We start from the raw sequence: 14453 nt of genomic DNA on the forward strand, positions 1-14453 counted from the left end.
TCTCTCCTCCTCTCTCTCCATATGTCCCTGTCTCTCTCTCATCTTATCTCTCTCCATCTGTCCCTCTCTCTCTCCTCTTCTCTCTCTCCATCTATCCCTGTCTCTCTCTCCTCTTCTCTCTCTCCATCTATCCCTGTCTCTCTCTCCTCTTCTCTCTCTCCATCTGTCCCTCTCTCTCTCCTCTTCTCTCTCTCCATCTATCCCTGTCTCTCTCTCCTCTTCTCTCTCTCCATCTATCCCTGTCTCTCTTTCCTCTTCTCTCTCTCCATCTGTCCCTCTCTCTCTCCTCTTCTCTCTCTCCATCTATCCCTGTCTCTCTCTCCTCTTCTCTCTCTCCATCTATCCCTGTCTCTCTCTCCATCTGTCCCTCTCTCTCTCCTCTTCTCTCTCTCCATCTATCCCTGTCTCTCTCTCCTCTTCTCTCTCTCCATCTATCCCTGTCTCTCTCTCCTCTTCTCTCTCTCCATCTGTCCCTGTCTCTCTCTCCTCTTCTCTCTTTCCATCTGTCCCTGTCTCTCTCTCCTCTTCTCTCTTTCCATCTGTCCCTGTCTCTCTCTCCTCTTCTCTCTCTCCATCTGTCCCTGTCTCTCTCTCCTCTTCTCTCTCTCCATCTGTCCCTGTCTCTCTCTCCTCTTCTCTCTCTCCATCTGTCCATGTCTCTCTCCTTTTCTCTCTTTCCATATGTCCCTGTCTCTATTTCTGTTGCATCTGTTCCAAATAGATATTTCATCCCGGTGTCGGTGCTTTAAGTCATTGTAGTTTCGAGACAGAAAGTGACATTAATTGTTTGTATGGTGCAGTGAGGCAGAGGGGTTTCTGATTTGGGGGGATTGTTATCAAGCACAATTAAATAACAGAAGGTGAGGACATGGCTGAGACCGAAATGTTTGGCTTGTCCAACATGCCCTACCGGCACTACATTTGACCACTACTTATGCACTACATAGGGAATAGGGTGCCATTTCAGACACAGTCCAGGTGAATAATGCATGAGCTGGACGTTGGCAATGAGTGTTGATGGAGGACTTTCGTCGGAGAGAGCAGAAGGAAGGAGCGCAATCTTTTCATCTGGACCAGTCAGACATGCTGCCGTCATTACCTCAGCAGGTTGCCCCCAGCCTGCCATTAGAATAGCCACGGTTATTACCATTAATACAAGCTAGAGAGCTGGCTGCTCACTGTCTGCCAAGCATCCAGCACAGAGAGAAGACGCCCCCACTACTCTGCTCTCTTCTCCTCTCCACGGCTGTGGTAGGCTAATCCTCCTTCTCAGCCTGGATCTGATGAAGAGAGTGGGGGGGAGAAAGAGAGGGGAGAGAGAAAGAGATAGAGGGGGGGGATGGGGAAGGGAGAGAGAGAGAGCACAAGAGGACAGATAGAGCGAGAGAGAGACAGCGAGAGAGCGAGTACCCCACCCACGTCCACGACAGAGAGCTGGGCCCAGTGAGATGAGAGCTGCTTCAAGGCACTGTTAAACGTTGCTTTAAAGGAGAACATATCTCACAACAATCATTTACCCTTACATCTATAATGCAACAGCCATCTCTTCCTCTCTCCATGTCACGTCATCCCAGTGACTGGAGGTATATGACTGTCCTTGTGCATTGCTAGCCTGTGCCTAGCAGAGGAAAACATATTAGGGAGACAATCGGGATTGCATAACATGAGAAATGGCAGACTGACCACTACAAAGCCCAGCCAAGCCAAGGGAGCCCTGTGTGTTTCCCCTGGCCTGTGAGCCTGTGAGGGCAAGAGAAGCCTGCCTGCCAGCCTAGCCTAGGTGATTATCAAACCATCAGAAATGCACGCTCACAATCTTCCTCCCTGTGCAGGCCTCCCCTCCGCCCTCTCCCCGGCACCAACCCCAGCCTCTGCTCCGACCTCAGCCTCGGCTCCGACCCCAGTCTGCAGCCTCCAGGCAAGGAGTCCCGTGAGGACAGGGGTGACACCAGGCGACAGACAACAGCCTCAGGACTATATAAATCAATTAGAGCCGGAGGAGAAGGGAGACTCCCAGCAAACAGAGTGACGGTCCACAAATCCCACACACAGCAGCCCGGGTGGCCCGGGAACAGGGCTGTAGCCACATCCATAAAGAGACAGGAGGAGAGAGAGAGAATAGAGAGGGATGCTGGGAGAGGAGGGAGAGGGCAGATAGAGGGAGTGTCAGAGGGAGAGGAAGAAAATAACGAGATCTCCACATCTGCAATCTGAAAAGGCCTATGAGGTTAGCTGCTTCGCTGTGACTCAGTTGATTGAGTCACAACAGAGTTCTAACAACAGAATGTTGTGGATGTGTGAGTCAGTGTGAGAGTGTTTCTAATTGAGATCTAGCTGGGGTGGGTCGACCCCCAGAGACAGCAGCTCTCTACCCTCTACCTCCCTCCCTGCAGCACATACTGTATGCTCCAGTCTCCAGGGACAGACCAGAGAGAGCCTCTCTCCCCTCTCTCACACACATTCTGGATTCATGAAGCTAAAAACTGAAACTTCACTCAGAAAGAGGTGCTTTACCAAAATCAACATCTACAGAACTATCATTCATTCACACACTGAAAGGAAAACGTACTGAGTTGATGCAGGCTAGTTCCTTGTTGAGCAGCCAGGGAAGTGACAGTTTCCCCTCTCCCCTATAGCAGGACTGGATGCGCTCCTTGATCTTCTCTTTGATGCGGCGCAGGGTGAACAGGCACAGGGCTGACTCCTTGGGGGGCTTGGCCCGGTTCTTCTGACCCTGGGCAAACACCGTGAACAGCACCTCCTCCTGCTCTGAGATGCCCAGTGAGCGCGCCAGCTTGGTCCCGGGTCGGCTGAGGTAGGCGTCCTGCACCAGACGATACTCCACCCCGTCCTTGGTGCAGCCGATGGGGAACTCCACGTAGGAGTAGAACTTGGGGTCGTCCACGCAGAGACGGACGATCTTAGAGGTGAAGAACTGCTCCCCGCTGGCGTCGGGCGAGGTGAGCTGGGTATCCAGCTGCAGGGTCAGATAGTAGACAAACTGCTCGCTGCTGAAGCCGTAGATGTAGTAGATGTCGAAGGCGGGGAACTTGGAGAGCGTGTCCGAGGGGATCTTGAGCTGCGAGGAGACAAACTCATCCTGGTAGACGAAGCTGAACATGTCGGCATTCTCCTCGTTGTCCATCAGCTTGCGGCTGGAGAGCGTGGGGAAGTACTCCGACTTGCCGTCAATGGGCGTGCCCACAAACAGCTTGCCGGCCTCTCCTCCGCTTCCGGCCGCATCTCCACCAATGACCACCCCAGACATGGTGCCAGCCTCGGCCACGCTGGACAGGTAGTGCTCCTTACGGTGGTGGGGCTCACCCAACTTGAACAGGTCGTCCAGCCTGAGGAACTGGCAGATTCCCTGGGAGGTGCTGCCGCAGGCGATCAGGCGGTTCTGACCGTAGTCCAGCAGCAGTAGCTTGTTGACGTTGCTGATCTGGGTCAGCTCGTGAGGGCAGGACTGGACCCCAGGAGGGGGATAACACTTCTCGTTGTCCACCACAGGGCCTGTAACGTGGCTACGCAGCTTGGTCAGGTTGCTGGACAGCTTGAAGATCCAGTTGACGGCTCCCAGATACACCTCACCTGTCTTGTTGTGGACCACCAGGTGTGTGAGCCCCCCCTCTGGAGGGGAGAAGGACCTGAGGTCGCTGGGGGTGGTGGCGAACACCCCCGACAGCAGGAGGAGGAAGGGAAGAAGAGGGCCTCCCAGGGGTGGGGTGGGGTGGGAGGTCATGTTGGGCTCTACTAGGTGAGGAGAGGTTTCTGGGTGTGTGTCTGCGTTCCTTTTCCTCTACTGGAGCTGTGGCTGTCCTACACCAGGCTAAAGGAAGGGAGGGATGGTGGAGTAGTGCTGGCCTGGCGTCCTCTGGGCTCTGTGTCTCTGCTCTGTCGTCTATAACATCAACCCCAGCGCCTCGGCCGCCAGCCCTGCAAAGGGAAGGAAGAACACACATTAGGAGACAGGATCAGGGAACGCTCTCTCCCTATCGACTGAACAGAGGTTTAAAAGCTCTGCCTGCCACGCAGAGCGGTGAGGGCAAAAAGAAGTCAGAATACATAAACATTCATCAATTACAACAGGGCCTTCGGGGGAATCCTATACAACATTTGATGAGCATGTCAGCCTGCCAGCCTGTTGACTAACTCAACATAAAGCATTAGGCAGACAGACCATGGTGCGTCGTCATATATATTTTACACACATTGCCGGGATCCTCACCGTCACCTGCAGCACTGCAGAGGGCCAGGCACAGCCAGCGTTGCAAGATGCAGCTCGAAGTACATCCACTACTGTGTACTGCGATAGGAGAGTTCACCCTTTCACCATCCAGAATGACTTACAGTAGGTAAATGTATCGTGACCTTATAATCAAACAATTCATAATATCGCAGGTTTACATGTTACACTGTACAACTGTGAGCAGTAGATGAAGCTGAGACTATAAAAGGACCAGAATGAGAAATAAAAGATTACTCTCTCTCTCTCTCTCTCTCTCTCTCTCTCTCTCTCTCTCTCTCTCTCTCTCTCTCTCTCTCTCTCTCTCTCTCTCTCTCTCTCTCTCTCTCTCTCTCTCTCTCTCTCTCTCTCTCTCTCTCTCTCTCTCTCTCTCTCTCTCTCTCTCTCTCTCTCTCTCTCTCTCTCTCTCTCTCTCTCTCTCTCTCTCTCTCTCTCTCTCCCCCCCCCTCTCCCAGTCCCAGTCCCAGTCCCAGTCCCAGTCCCAGTCAGCCATCATGCCCTGCTGTATGAACCCACTGTTCTCCAGCCCACCGACACATTGTGGCACAAAACCTACCATCGTCTCAACTCAGTCATTCACCACGCACTGCCCCACTTACTGATGTAAAACGCTTCAGATTACATAGTCTCTCTCTCACACACACACACACAAGCATGAATGCCTACACATTATAATCACAGATCAGTGATTAGACACCCACTTTTTTGAGATGTTTCTCTGGAGATATCAAAAGGATAGTATAGATCACAGGTCCATCTACAAGGTGCATAACTATCACAACATTCTATCACTTTAACGAAAAATAAACATGGTCCCTGAACCAACATATGACGGTGCTTTGACTGAATTGGCTGTTTAATGTCTGGAGGAGACTGAATTAGACACAGAAGATGTTTCAAGAGAAAAGAGTGACAAGAGATGGAAGAAAGGATTAGAGCAGAGAGAGAAGTTGAGTGGAAGAGAGATGGATAAGGAGAAATCGGGATAGTGATGGAGTGGTCGTTAGTCTTCATGGCAAAACAATGCCTTTTCCTTCCCCGAGAGATGGAGGATGTCGGTGATGGCTGCTATTAGCCAGTCAGTCAGTAATGCACCTGAACTCACAGGGCTGTGCCTGGCGGAGGAAATCCAAGGCAGGAGAAATGAATGAATTGGCTGCAGAGAGCGGAGCAGAGCAGAGGGAGTCTGAGGCAGGTTGTGTTGTAGACGGACGGACGGACAGCTGGGCTGGGCTCAACCTGCCTCCTCAGATAGCGGCCCCCGAGCCACAGCGCCAACACTGATTTATTGCTTGTGGCATATCAATTACAGCACCGGCCACAAAACTGGGGCCTCATACTTAAGCAAATGTATACACCCTGCATCTTTAACATGGAGGTCATATCAGAGTCTGGGTGAGGGAGGCAAGCCACAGGCAACACCTCACATAGGAGAGGAAAGACTCCATCCTTTACTGTCTATCAACGGCAGATACGCAAACAAACACTTATGTATGCACACACATACAGTTTATGCACTCCCAAGCATACAGAATAAACATTTTTATTTGTGTTTTAATACATTTGACCCCCTTTTCTCCCCAATTTCGTGGTATCCAATTGTTAGTAGTTACTATATTGTCTCATCGCTACAACTCCCGTACGGGCTCGGGAGAGACGAAGGTTGAAAGTCATGCGTCCTCCGATACACAACCCAACCAAGCCGCACTGCTTCTTAACACAGAGCGCATCCAACCCGGAAGCCAGCCGCACCAATGTGTCGGAGGAAACACTGTGCACCTGGCTACCTTGGTTAATGCGCACTGCGCCCGGCCCGCCACAGGAGTCGCTAGTGCGCGATGAGACAAGGACATCCCTACCGGCCAAACCCTCCCTAACCCGGACGACGCTAGGCCAATTGTGTGTCGTCCTACGGCAGATCAGAACCGATTACTTCAGAAACTTCAACAACATGGAACTTCTATTACAATTCATCTCCAAGGCCTACAGACAAGGAACTAATAGTTCAAATCATATTCACCTCACACTCCTCTACTGGCATTTCACAGGTCTCTGGAGGGAGGGAGGGAGGGAGGGAGGGAGGGAGGGAGGGAGCGAGGGGGGGATTGAGGAAAGGACAGACTGAGATGAGTCAGAAAGTATTGCCTAGCTTACCAGCTGCCATACTAGTATGTATGTTCACAGGGCCAAGCCTCTCAATCCAGCCCAGCAAACCCCATCATAACAGAAGTGTGTTTCTGATGAGAAGGCAAAATCAGTGTATGAGCAGCAACACAAGTCAATCTGGTATAAATGTCCCAAAGCAACGAGTGCCTCCGTCAGGGCGCGGACAAGGAGGGAGGGAAATAAATAGTGTCTTCACTGGGAAATAAAGAGCTGACAAAGACAGCAAAACAATACAACTGTTAAATATGCAATTTGAGAGATTAAAACAATTTTCAGTTTCAAGTTTTAATGCCATGTGCACAAGTACAGTGAAATGCCTTCTTGCCAGCTCCAAACCCAACAATGCAGTATCAATATCAAGTATCAACATAATATCAAGTATCAATATCAATGTAGCACTAAAAATACCAAGGTAGAGCAAAAGCACACAAAATATAAAACAAGAAGAACACAATAAAATAAGTAAGCTATGTTCCAAAACCATATTTACAAAGTGCATGGATACTGGAGTGTAGGAAATGGTCCCTTTCCCAACAGTTTGCAAATGAGTGTTGAAAAATAGGGTTAGGAAGCAGACAGTGTCTTTTTGTGGTGAAACACATTGATATCTCTGTTAGGCTGGGCTCTGTTAGGCTGGGCTCTGTTAGGCTGGGCTCTGGGCAGGCTGGGCTCTGGGGCAGGCTGGGCTCTGGGCAGGCTGGGCTCTGGGGCAGGCTGGGCTCTGGGGCAGGCTGGGCTGTGGGCAGGCTGGGCTCTGGGGCAGGCTGGGCTCTGGGCAGGCTGGGCTCTGGGGCAGGCTGGGCTCTGGGGCAGGCTGGGCTCTGGGGCAGGCTGGGCTTTGGGGCAGGCTGGGCTCTGGGGCAGGCTGGGCTCTGGGGCAGGCTGGGCTCTGGGCAGGCTGGGCTCTGGGCAGGCTGGGCTCTGGGCAGGCTGGGCTCTGGGGCAGGCTGGGCTCTGGGGCAGGCTGGGCTCTGGGCAGGCTGGGCTCTGGGTCAGGCTGGGCTCTGGGCAGGCTGGGCTCTGGGGCAGGCTGGGCTCTGGGGCAGGCTGGGCTCTGGGGCAGGCTGGGCTCTGGGGCAGGCTGGGCTCTGGGTAGGCTGGGCTCTGGGGCAGGCTGGAGGCCATAAGGCCATAGAGCTGTAATAGTAAGGCTGTGAGGCTGCCTGTGTGGCTGGCTGTGAGGGTGCCTGTGAGGCGGGCTGTGAGGCTGGCTGTGAGGCTGGCTATGAGGCGGGCTATGAGGCTGGCTGTGAGGCTGGCTTTGAGGCTGGCTATGAGGCTGGCTGTGTGACTTTGCACTGATGGCTGCTGCTGGAGTGCTGCTGTTTCCAGTGTGGCTCTGCTGGCTTTTCATGCAAGGCCCTGAGTAAGAACACTTTGCGCTTTTTACACTGTACTGCATTCCATGCCTGACACAGTGACCTCAGAGACAGCTGCCTCCACACACACACAAACACCTACCCGCTCCTCGCAAGACGCCAGGCCTCCACATCATTCACACAGACACACACACACACACTTGTGTTTTTCAGGGATTAGCGCAGACAAGAGTCTCTGCCCCATCAAGGATACATCGACTCAATGGCAGTTCAGTTCAGTTGGCCACTGGAGCAGCCAGCCAGCTTAGGCCTCTCAATCCTGCGCACGTGTGACACACACCCACACACACCAACAGCTTCATGGGGTAACAGGTGCTGACACAGACACACAGTCATTCACAGTGATAAAGGCTGGGAGTTAGAATCCTTAGAGTGAGTATGTACAGTAAGTATGTACAGTATGTTGATATTGTGAAATCCTCCTGAGTTGAGGGATTTAAAGGATCAAATATATTCTAAACCAGACTGGACTCATGTCCTCACGTCCACTACCACTGCAGACCAAACACAATGCACTCCAGACCAAACACAGTACACTACAGACCAAACACAATGCACTACAGACCAAACACGGTACACTACAGACCAACACGGTACACTAAAGACCAACACAGTACACAGCAGACCAAACACGGTACACCTCAGACCAAACACAGTACACCTCAGACCAAACACAGTACACCTCAGACCAAACACGGTACACCTCAGACCAAACACGGCAGACTACAGACCAAACACAATGCACCTCAGACCAAACACAGTACACTACAGACCAAACACGGTACACCACACACACTACAGACCAAGAGCAAACACAATGCACTACAAACACAATGCACTACAAACACAATGCACTACAAACACAATGCACTACAAACACAATGCCCTACAAACACAATGCACTACAAACACAATGCAGTACAAACACAATGCAGTACAAACACAATGCACTACAAACACAATGCACTACAAACACAATGCACTACAAACACAATGCACTACAAACACAATGCACTACAAACACAATGCACTACAAACACAATGCACTACAAACACAATGCACTACAAACACAATGCACTACAAACACAATGCACTACAAACACAATGCACTACAAACACAATGCACTACAAACACAATGCACTACAAACACAATGCACTCCTATTTTGTTGCATTACAACCTGGAATTAAAATTTATTTTTTGGAGGGTTGTATTTTTTGATTTACACAACACGCCTACCACTTTGAAGATGCAACATATGTTTTATTATGAAACAAACAAGAAATAAGACAAAAAAACAGAACACTTGAGTGTATACTTTGTATAGCCACCTTTTGCAGCAATTAAAGCTGCAAGTCTCTTGGGGGATGTCTCTATAAGCTTGGCACATCTAGCTACTGGGATTTTTGCCCATTCTTCAAGGCAAAACTGCTCCAGCTCCTTCAAGTTGGATGGTTCCGCTGGTGTACAGCAATCTTTAAGTCATACCACAGATTTTCAATTGGATTGAGGTCTGGGCTTTGACTAGGCCATTCCAAGACATTTAAATGTTTCCCCTTAAACCACTCAAGTGTTGTTTTAGCAGTATGCTTAGGGTCATTGTCCTGCTGGAAGGTGCATCTCCGTCCCAGTCTCAAATCTCTGGAAGACTGAAACAGGTTTCCCTCAAGGATTTCCCTGTATTTAGCGCCATCGATCATTCCTGCAATTATGACCAGTTTCCCAGTCCCCGCCGATGAAAAACATCCCCACAGCATGATGGTGCCACCACCATGCTTCCCTGTGGGGATGGTATTCTCGGGGTGATGAGAGGTGTTGGGTTTGCGCCAGACATAGCATTTTCCTTGATGGCCAAAAAGCTCAATTTTAGTCTCATCTGACCAGAGTACCTTCTTCAATATGTTTGGGGAGTCTCCCACATGCCTTTTGGCGAACACCAAACGTGGTTGCTTATTTTTTTCTTTAAACAATGGCTTTTTTTCTGGACACTCTTCCGTAAAGCCCAACTCTGTGGAGTGTACGGCTTAAAGTGGTCCTATGGACAGATACTCCCATCTCCGCTGTGGAGCTTTGCAGCTCCTTCAGGGTTATCTTTGGTTTCTTTGTTGCCTCTCTGATTAATGCTGTCCTTGCTTTGTCCATGAGTTTTGGTGGGTGGCCCTCTCTTGGCAGGTGGTGCCATATTCTTTCCATTTTTTAATAATGGATTTAATGGTGCTCGGTGGGATGTTCAAAGTTACGGAAATTGTTTTATAACCCAACCCTGATCTGTACTTCTCCATATCTTTGTCCCTGACCTGCTTGGTCTTCATGGTGCTTGCTGCTTGCTTGGTGGTGCCCCTTGCTTAGTACTGCTGCAGACTCTGAGGCCTTTCAGAACAGGTGTATATATACTGAGATCATGTGACAGATCATGTGACACCTGGATTGAGCTAGATGCCCTCAATCTCACACAAATCATCAAGGAACCCACCAGGTACAACCCTAAATATGTAAACAAGGGCACCCTCATAGACGTCATCCTGACCAACTGGCCCTCCAAATGCACCTCCGCTGTCTTCAACCAGGATCTCAGCGATCACTGCCTCATTGCCTGTATCCGCTACGGATCCGCAGTCAAACGACCACCCCTCATCACTGTCAAACGCTCCCTAAAACACTTCTGTGAGCAGGCCTTTCTAATCGACCTGGCCCGGGTATCCTGGGAGGATATTGACCTCATCCCGTCAGTTGAGGATGCCTGGTCATTCTTTAAAAGTAACTTCCTCACCATTTTAGATAAGCATGCTCCGTTCAAAAAATGCAGAACTAAGAACAGATATAGCCCTTGGTTCACTCCAGACCTGACTGCCCTTGACCAGCACAAAAACATCCTGTGGCGGACTGCAATAGCATCGAATAGTCCCCGCGATATGCAACTGTTCAGGGAAGTCAGGAACCAATACACACAGTCAGTCAGGAAAGCAAAGGCCAGCTTCTTCAGGCATAAATTTGCATCCTGTATCTCTAACTCCAAAAAGTTCTGGGACACTGTGAAGTCCATGGAGAACAAGAGCACCTCCTCCCAGCTGCCCACTGCACTGAGGCTAGGTAACACGGTCACCACCGATAAATCCATGATTATCGAAAACTTCAACAAGCATTTCTCAACGGCAGGCCATGCCTTCCTCCTGGCTACTCCATCCTCGGCCAACAGCTCCGCCCGAGCCGGTCACGGGTGCACCTGAGCCACGCTCAAGGTACTAAACAATATCATAACCGCCATCGATAAAAGACAGTACTGTGCAGCCGTCTTCATCGACCTTGCGAAGGCTTTCGACTCTGTCAATCACCATATTCTTATCGGCAGACTCAGTAGCCTTGGTTTTTCTGATGACTGCCTTGCCTGGTTCACCAACTACTTTGCAGACAGAGTTCAGTGTGTCAAATCGGAGGGCATGCTGTCCGGTCCTCTGGCAGTCTCTATGGGGGTGCCACAGGGTTCAATTCTCGGGCCGACTCTTTTCTCTGTATATATCAATGATGTTGCTCTTGCTGCGGGCGTATCACCTCTAAGCAGACGACACCATTCTGTATACTTCCGGCCCGTCCTTGGACACTGTGCTATCTAACCTCCAAACAAGCTTCAATGCCATACAACACTCCTTCCGTGGCCTCCAACTGCTCTTAAACACTAGTAAAACCAAATGCATGCTTTTCAACCGTTCGCTGCCTGCACCCGCACGCCCGACTAGCATCACCACCCTTGATGGTTCCGACCTAGAATATGTGGACATCTATAAGTGCCTAGGTGTCTGGCTAGACTGTAAACTCTCCTTCCAGACTCATATCAAACATCTCCAATCTAAAATCAAATCTAGAGTCGGCTTTCTATTCCGCAACAAAGCCTCCTTCACTCACGCCGCCAAACTTACCCTAGTAAAACTGACTATCCTACCGATCCTCGACTTCGGCGATGTCATCTACAAAATAGCTTCCAATACTCTACTCAGCAAACTGGATGCAGTTTATCACAGTGCCATCCATTTTGTTACTAAAGCACCTTATACCACCCACCACTGCGACCTGTATGCTCTAGTCGGCTGGCCCTCGCTACATATTCATCGCCAGACCCACTGGCTCCAGGTCATCTACAAGTCCATGCTAGGTAAAGCTCCACCTTATCTCAGTTCACTGGTCACGATGGCAACACCCACCCGTAGCACGCGCTCCAGCAGGTGTATCTCACTGATCATCCCCAAAGCCAACACCTCATTTGGCCGCCTTTCCTTCCAGTTCTCTGCTGCCTGTGACTGGAACGAATTGCAAAAATCGCTGAAGTTGGAGACTTTTATCTCCCTCACCAACTTCAAACATCTGCTATCTGAGCAGCTAACCGATCGCTGCAGCTGTACATAGTCTATCGGTAAATAGCCCACCCAATTTTACCTACCTCATTCCCATACTGTTTATAATTATTTACTTTTCTGCTCTTTTGCACACCAATATCTCTACCTGTACATGACCATCTGATCATTTATCACTCCAGTGTTAATCGGCAAAATTGTAATTATTCGCCTACCTCCTCATGCCTTTTGCACACAATGTATATAGACTCTCTTTTTTTTCTACTCTGTTATTGACTTGTTAATTGTTTACTCCATGTGTAACTCTGTGTTGTTGTCTGTTCACACTGCTATGCTTTATCTTGGCCAGGTCACAGTTGCAAATGAGAACTTGTTCTCAACTAGCCTACCTGGTTAAATAAAGGTGAAATAAAAAATAAATAAATAAATTGCACACAGGTGGACTTTATTTCACTAATTATGTGACTTCTGAAGGTAATTGGTTGCACCAGATCTTATTTAGGGTTTTCATAGCAAAGGGGGTGAATAGTAGAGGTCGACCGATTACAGTTTTTTTCGATTGCTAAACGACAGTGGACACAACTGGAGTCACATGTGCAAAACTCTAACTACAGTCTGCACAGCAGCAGTTCATGTGGACCAAACTCTAGTTCGTTTTTCATTGCTTGAACACAGTTTTCAAAACTCTACACACTTATCCCATGACTTTAACCACAACCTGCACAACACTGTGGATTTACAGCACTTTGTTCAAATGCTAACACACTGCTGTCAAAACTGTGAACCACACATTCAAAACGGAATAGATTTCAGCCTTGTGCCTTTCAAACACTGCTGATTGCAATTTCAGCTGAAAGGCTAAGCAGGTGTCTTGTTTTAGACTTGTTAGTGAACACACACACATATTACAGTATATATACTGTAGGTAGAGCTCAGAAAGACTCATTTTGGAAATGGAACAAGGAAGATGGGTTCGTGGAGGGAGAAGGGTGGCAGGGAGAGGGCGGATGCGTGGAGGAAGACAAAGAAGACAAAGAGCTGTTATTTCAGATGAAATAAGGGCTACACTTATAGACCATGTCGTGAACCATGGTCTCTCATTGAGAGAGGCAGGGTTGAGGGTGCAACCCAATCTGCAAAGATCCACAGTGGCATCTGTAATGCGAATTTTCCATCATGCAAACAGGTGAGAGTTACATCCTTACAGTAAATGAAAACATTACAGGAATCTATTTTGTATTGCAATTATAGAATATTTACACAGATATATATTACAGTAAGTTTGACTGTAAAATATATTTTTACAACAGGACCCAAAGGCTGCCCCCAACAGGGGGAAGAGGAAAAATATTTTCAGATGCGCAGGAAAATGCTATTGTTGACATGGTTGTTGTCAACAATGCAATAAAACTGCGGGAGATTCAAGATAGAGTGCTGGCTGATAATGATATATTTGAAAATGTTAATTCTGTCAGCACAACAACTATTGCTCGAGTCCTAAAGAAACACCAAGTTACAATGAAACAGTTATACACTGTACCGTTCGAGAGAAACAGTGAACGGGTAAAAGAGCAAAGATACCAATATGTCCAGGTAAGACGTCTGAGGTTACGTACACAGCTATACAAAATATTTACAGTAAAAAAAAACACTAGCATTTCTACAGTAAAACTGTGCACTTACTGTTTTTCAGATAGTAATGGAGGTGGAAGCACTGGAAAGACCACATTCATTTGTATTTATCGATGAAGCTGGATTTAACCTTGCCAAAACACGGCGCAGAGGAAGGAATGTTGTAGGTCAAGGGGCCACTGTGGAGGTTCCAGGCCAAAGGGGGGGAAATATCACCATGTGTGCTGCAATGGCCAATGATGGTTTGCTTCTCAACACACCACTCATTGGCCCATACAACACAGAAAGGCTTATAGCTTTCCTAGAACAGCTCTATGCTCAGCTAGTGCCAGCAGAACAGCCAGCCAGTAAGAAACCCCCAAGTTTTTGTCATAGTTTGTGATAACGTTGCTTTTCACCACTCTGCAGCTGTCACAGATTGGTTTGCAGCACATCACAGATTTATGGTTTTGTACCTGCCTGCATATTCACCCTTCCTCAACCCAATAGAGGAGTTTTTCTCTGCCTGGAGGTGGAAAGTGTTTGGTCACCACCCACATGACCAAATGTCTCTTTTGGAAGCCATGAGTGCCGGATGTGAGGACACGAGTCCAGAGGACTGCCAGGGATGGATAAGGCACTCCAGAAGGTTCTTCCCCAGGTGCATGGCAAGAGAAAACATTAGATGTGATGTTGAAGAAAAC

At 48.9% G+C, this 14453-nt stretch overlaps 1 protein-coding gene across 2 annotated transcripts in view; it reads right to left on the reverse strand.

Annotated features, from left to right (window-relative positions):
- LOC139416600 (plexin-A1-like) overlaps positions 1-14453 on the reverse strand; it is a 281448-nt gene that overhangs the window by 239672 nt on the left and 27323 nt on the right. For both annotated transcript variants that reach the window (XM_071165454.1, XM_071165455.1), the window contains exon 2: positions 2570-3936. In XM_071165454.1, the coding sequence (XP_071021555.1) occupies positions 2570-3742 (1173 nt within the window). In that variant the 5' untranslated portion in view covers positions 3743-3936. The remainder of the gene's footprint in view (positions 1-2569; positions 3937-14453) is intronic.

This window comes from Oncorhynchus clarkii, chromosome 9 (assembly GCF_045791955.1).
Source record: "Oncorhynchus clarkii lewisi isolate Uvic-CL-2024 chromosome 9, UVic_Ocla_1.0, whole genome shotgun sequence".
NCBI lineage: Eukaryota > Metazoa > Chordata > Actinopteri > Salmoniformes > Salmonidae > Oncorhynchus > Oncorhynchus clarkii.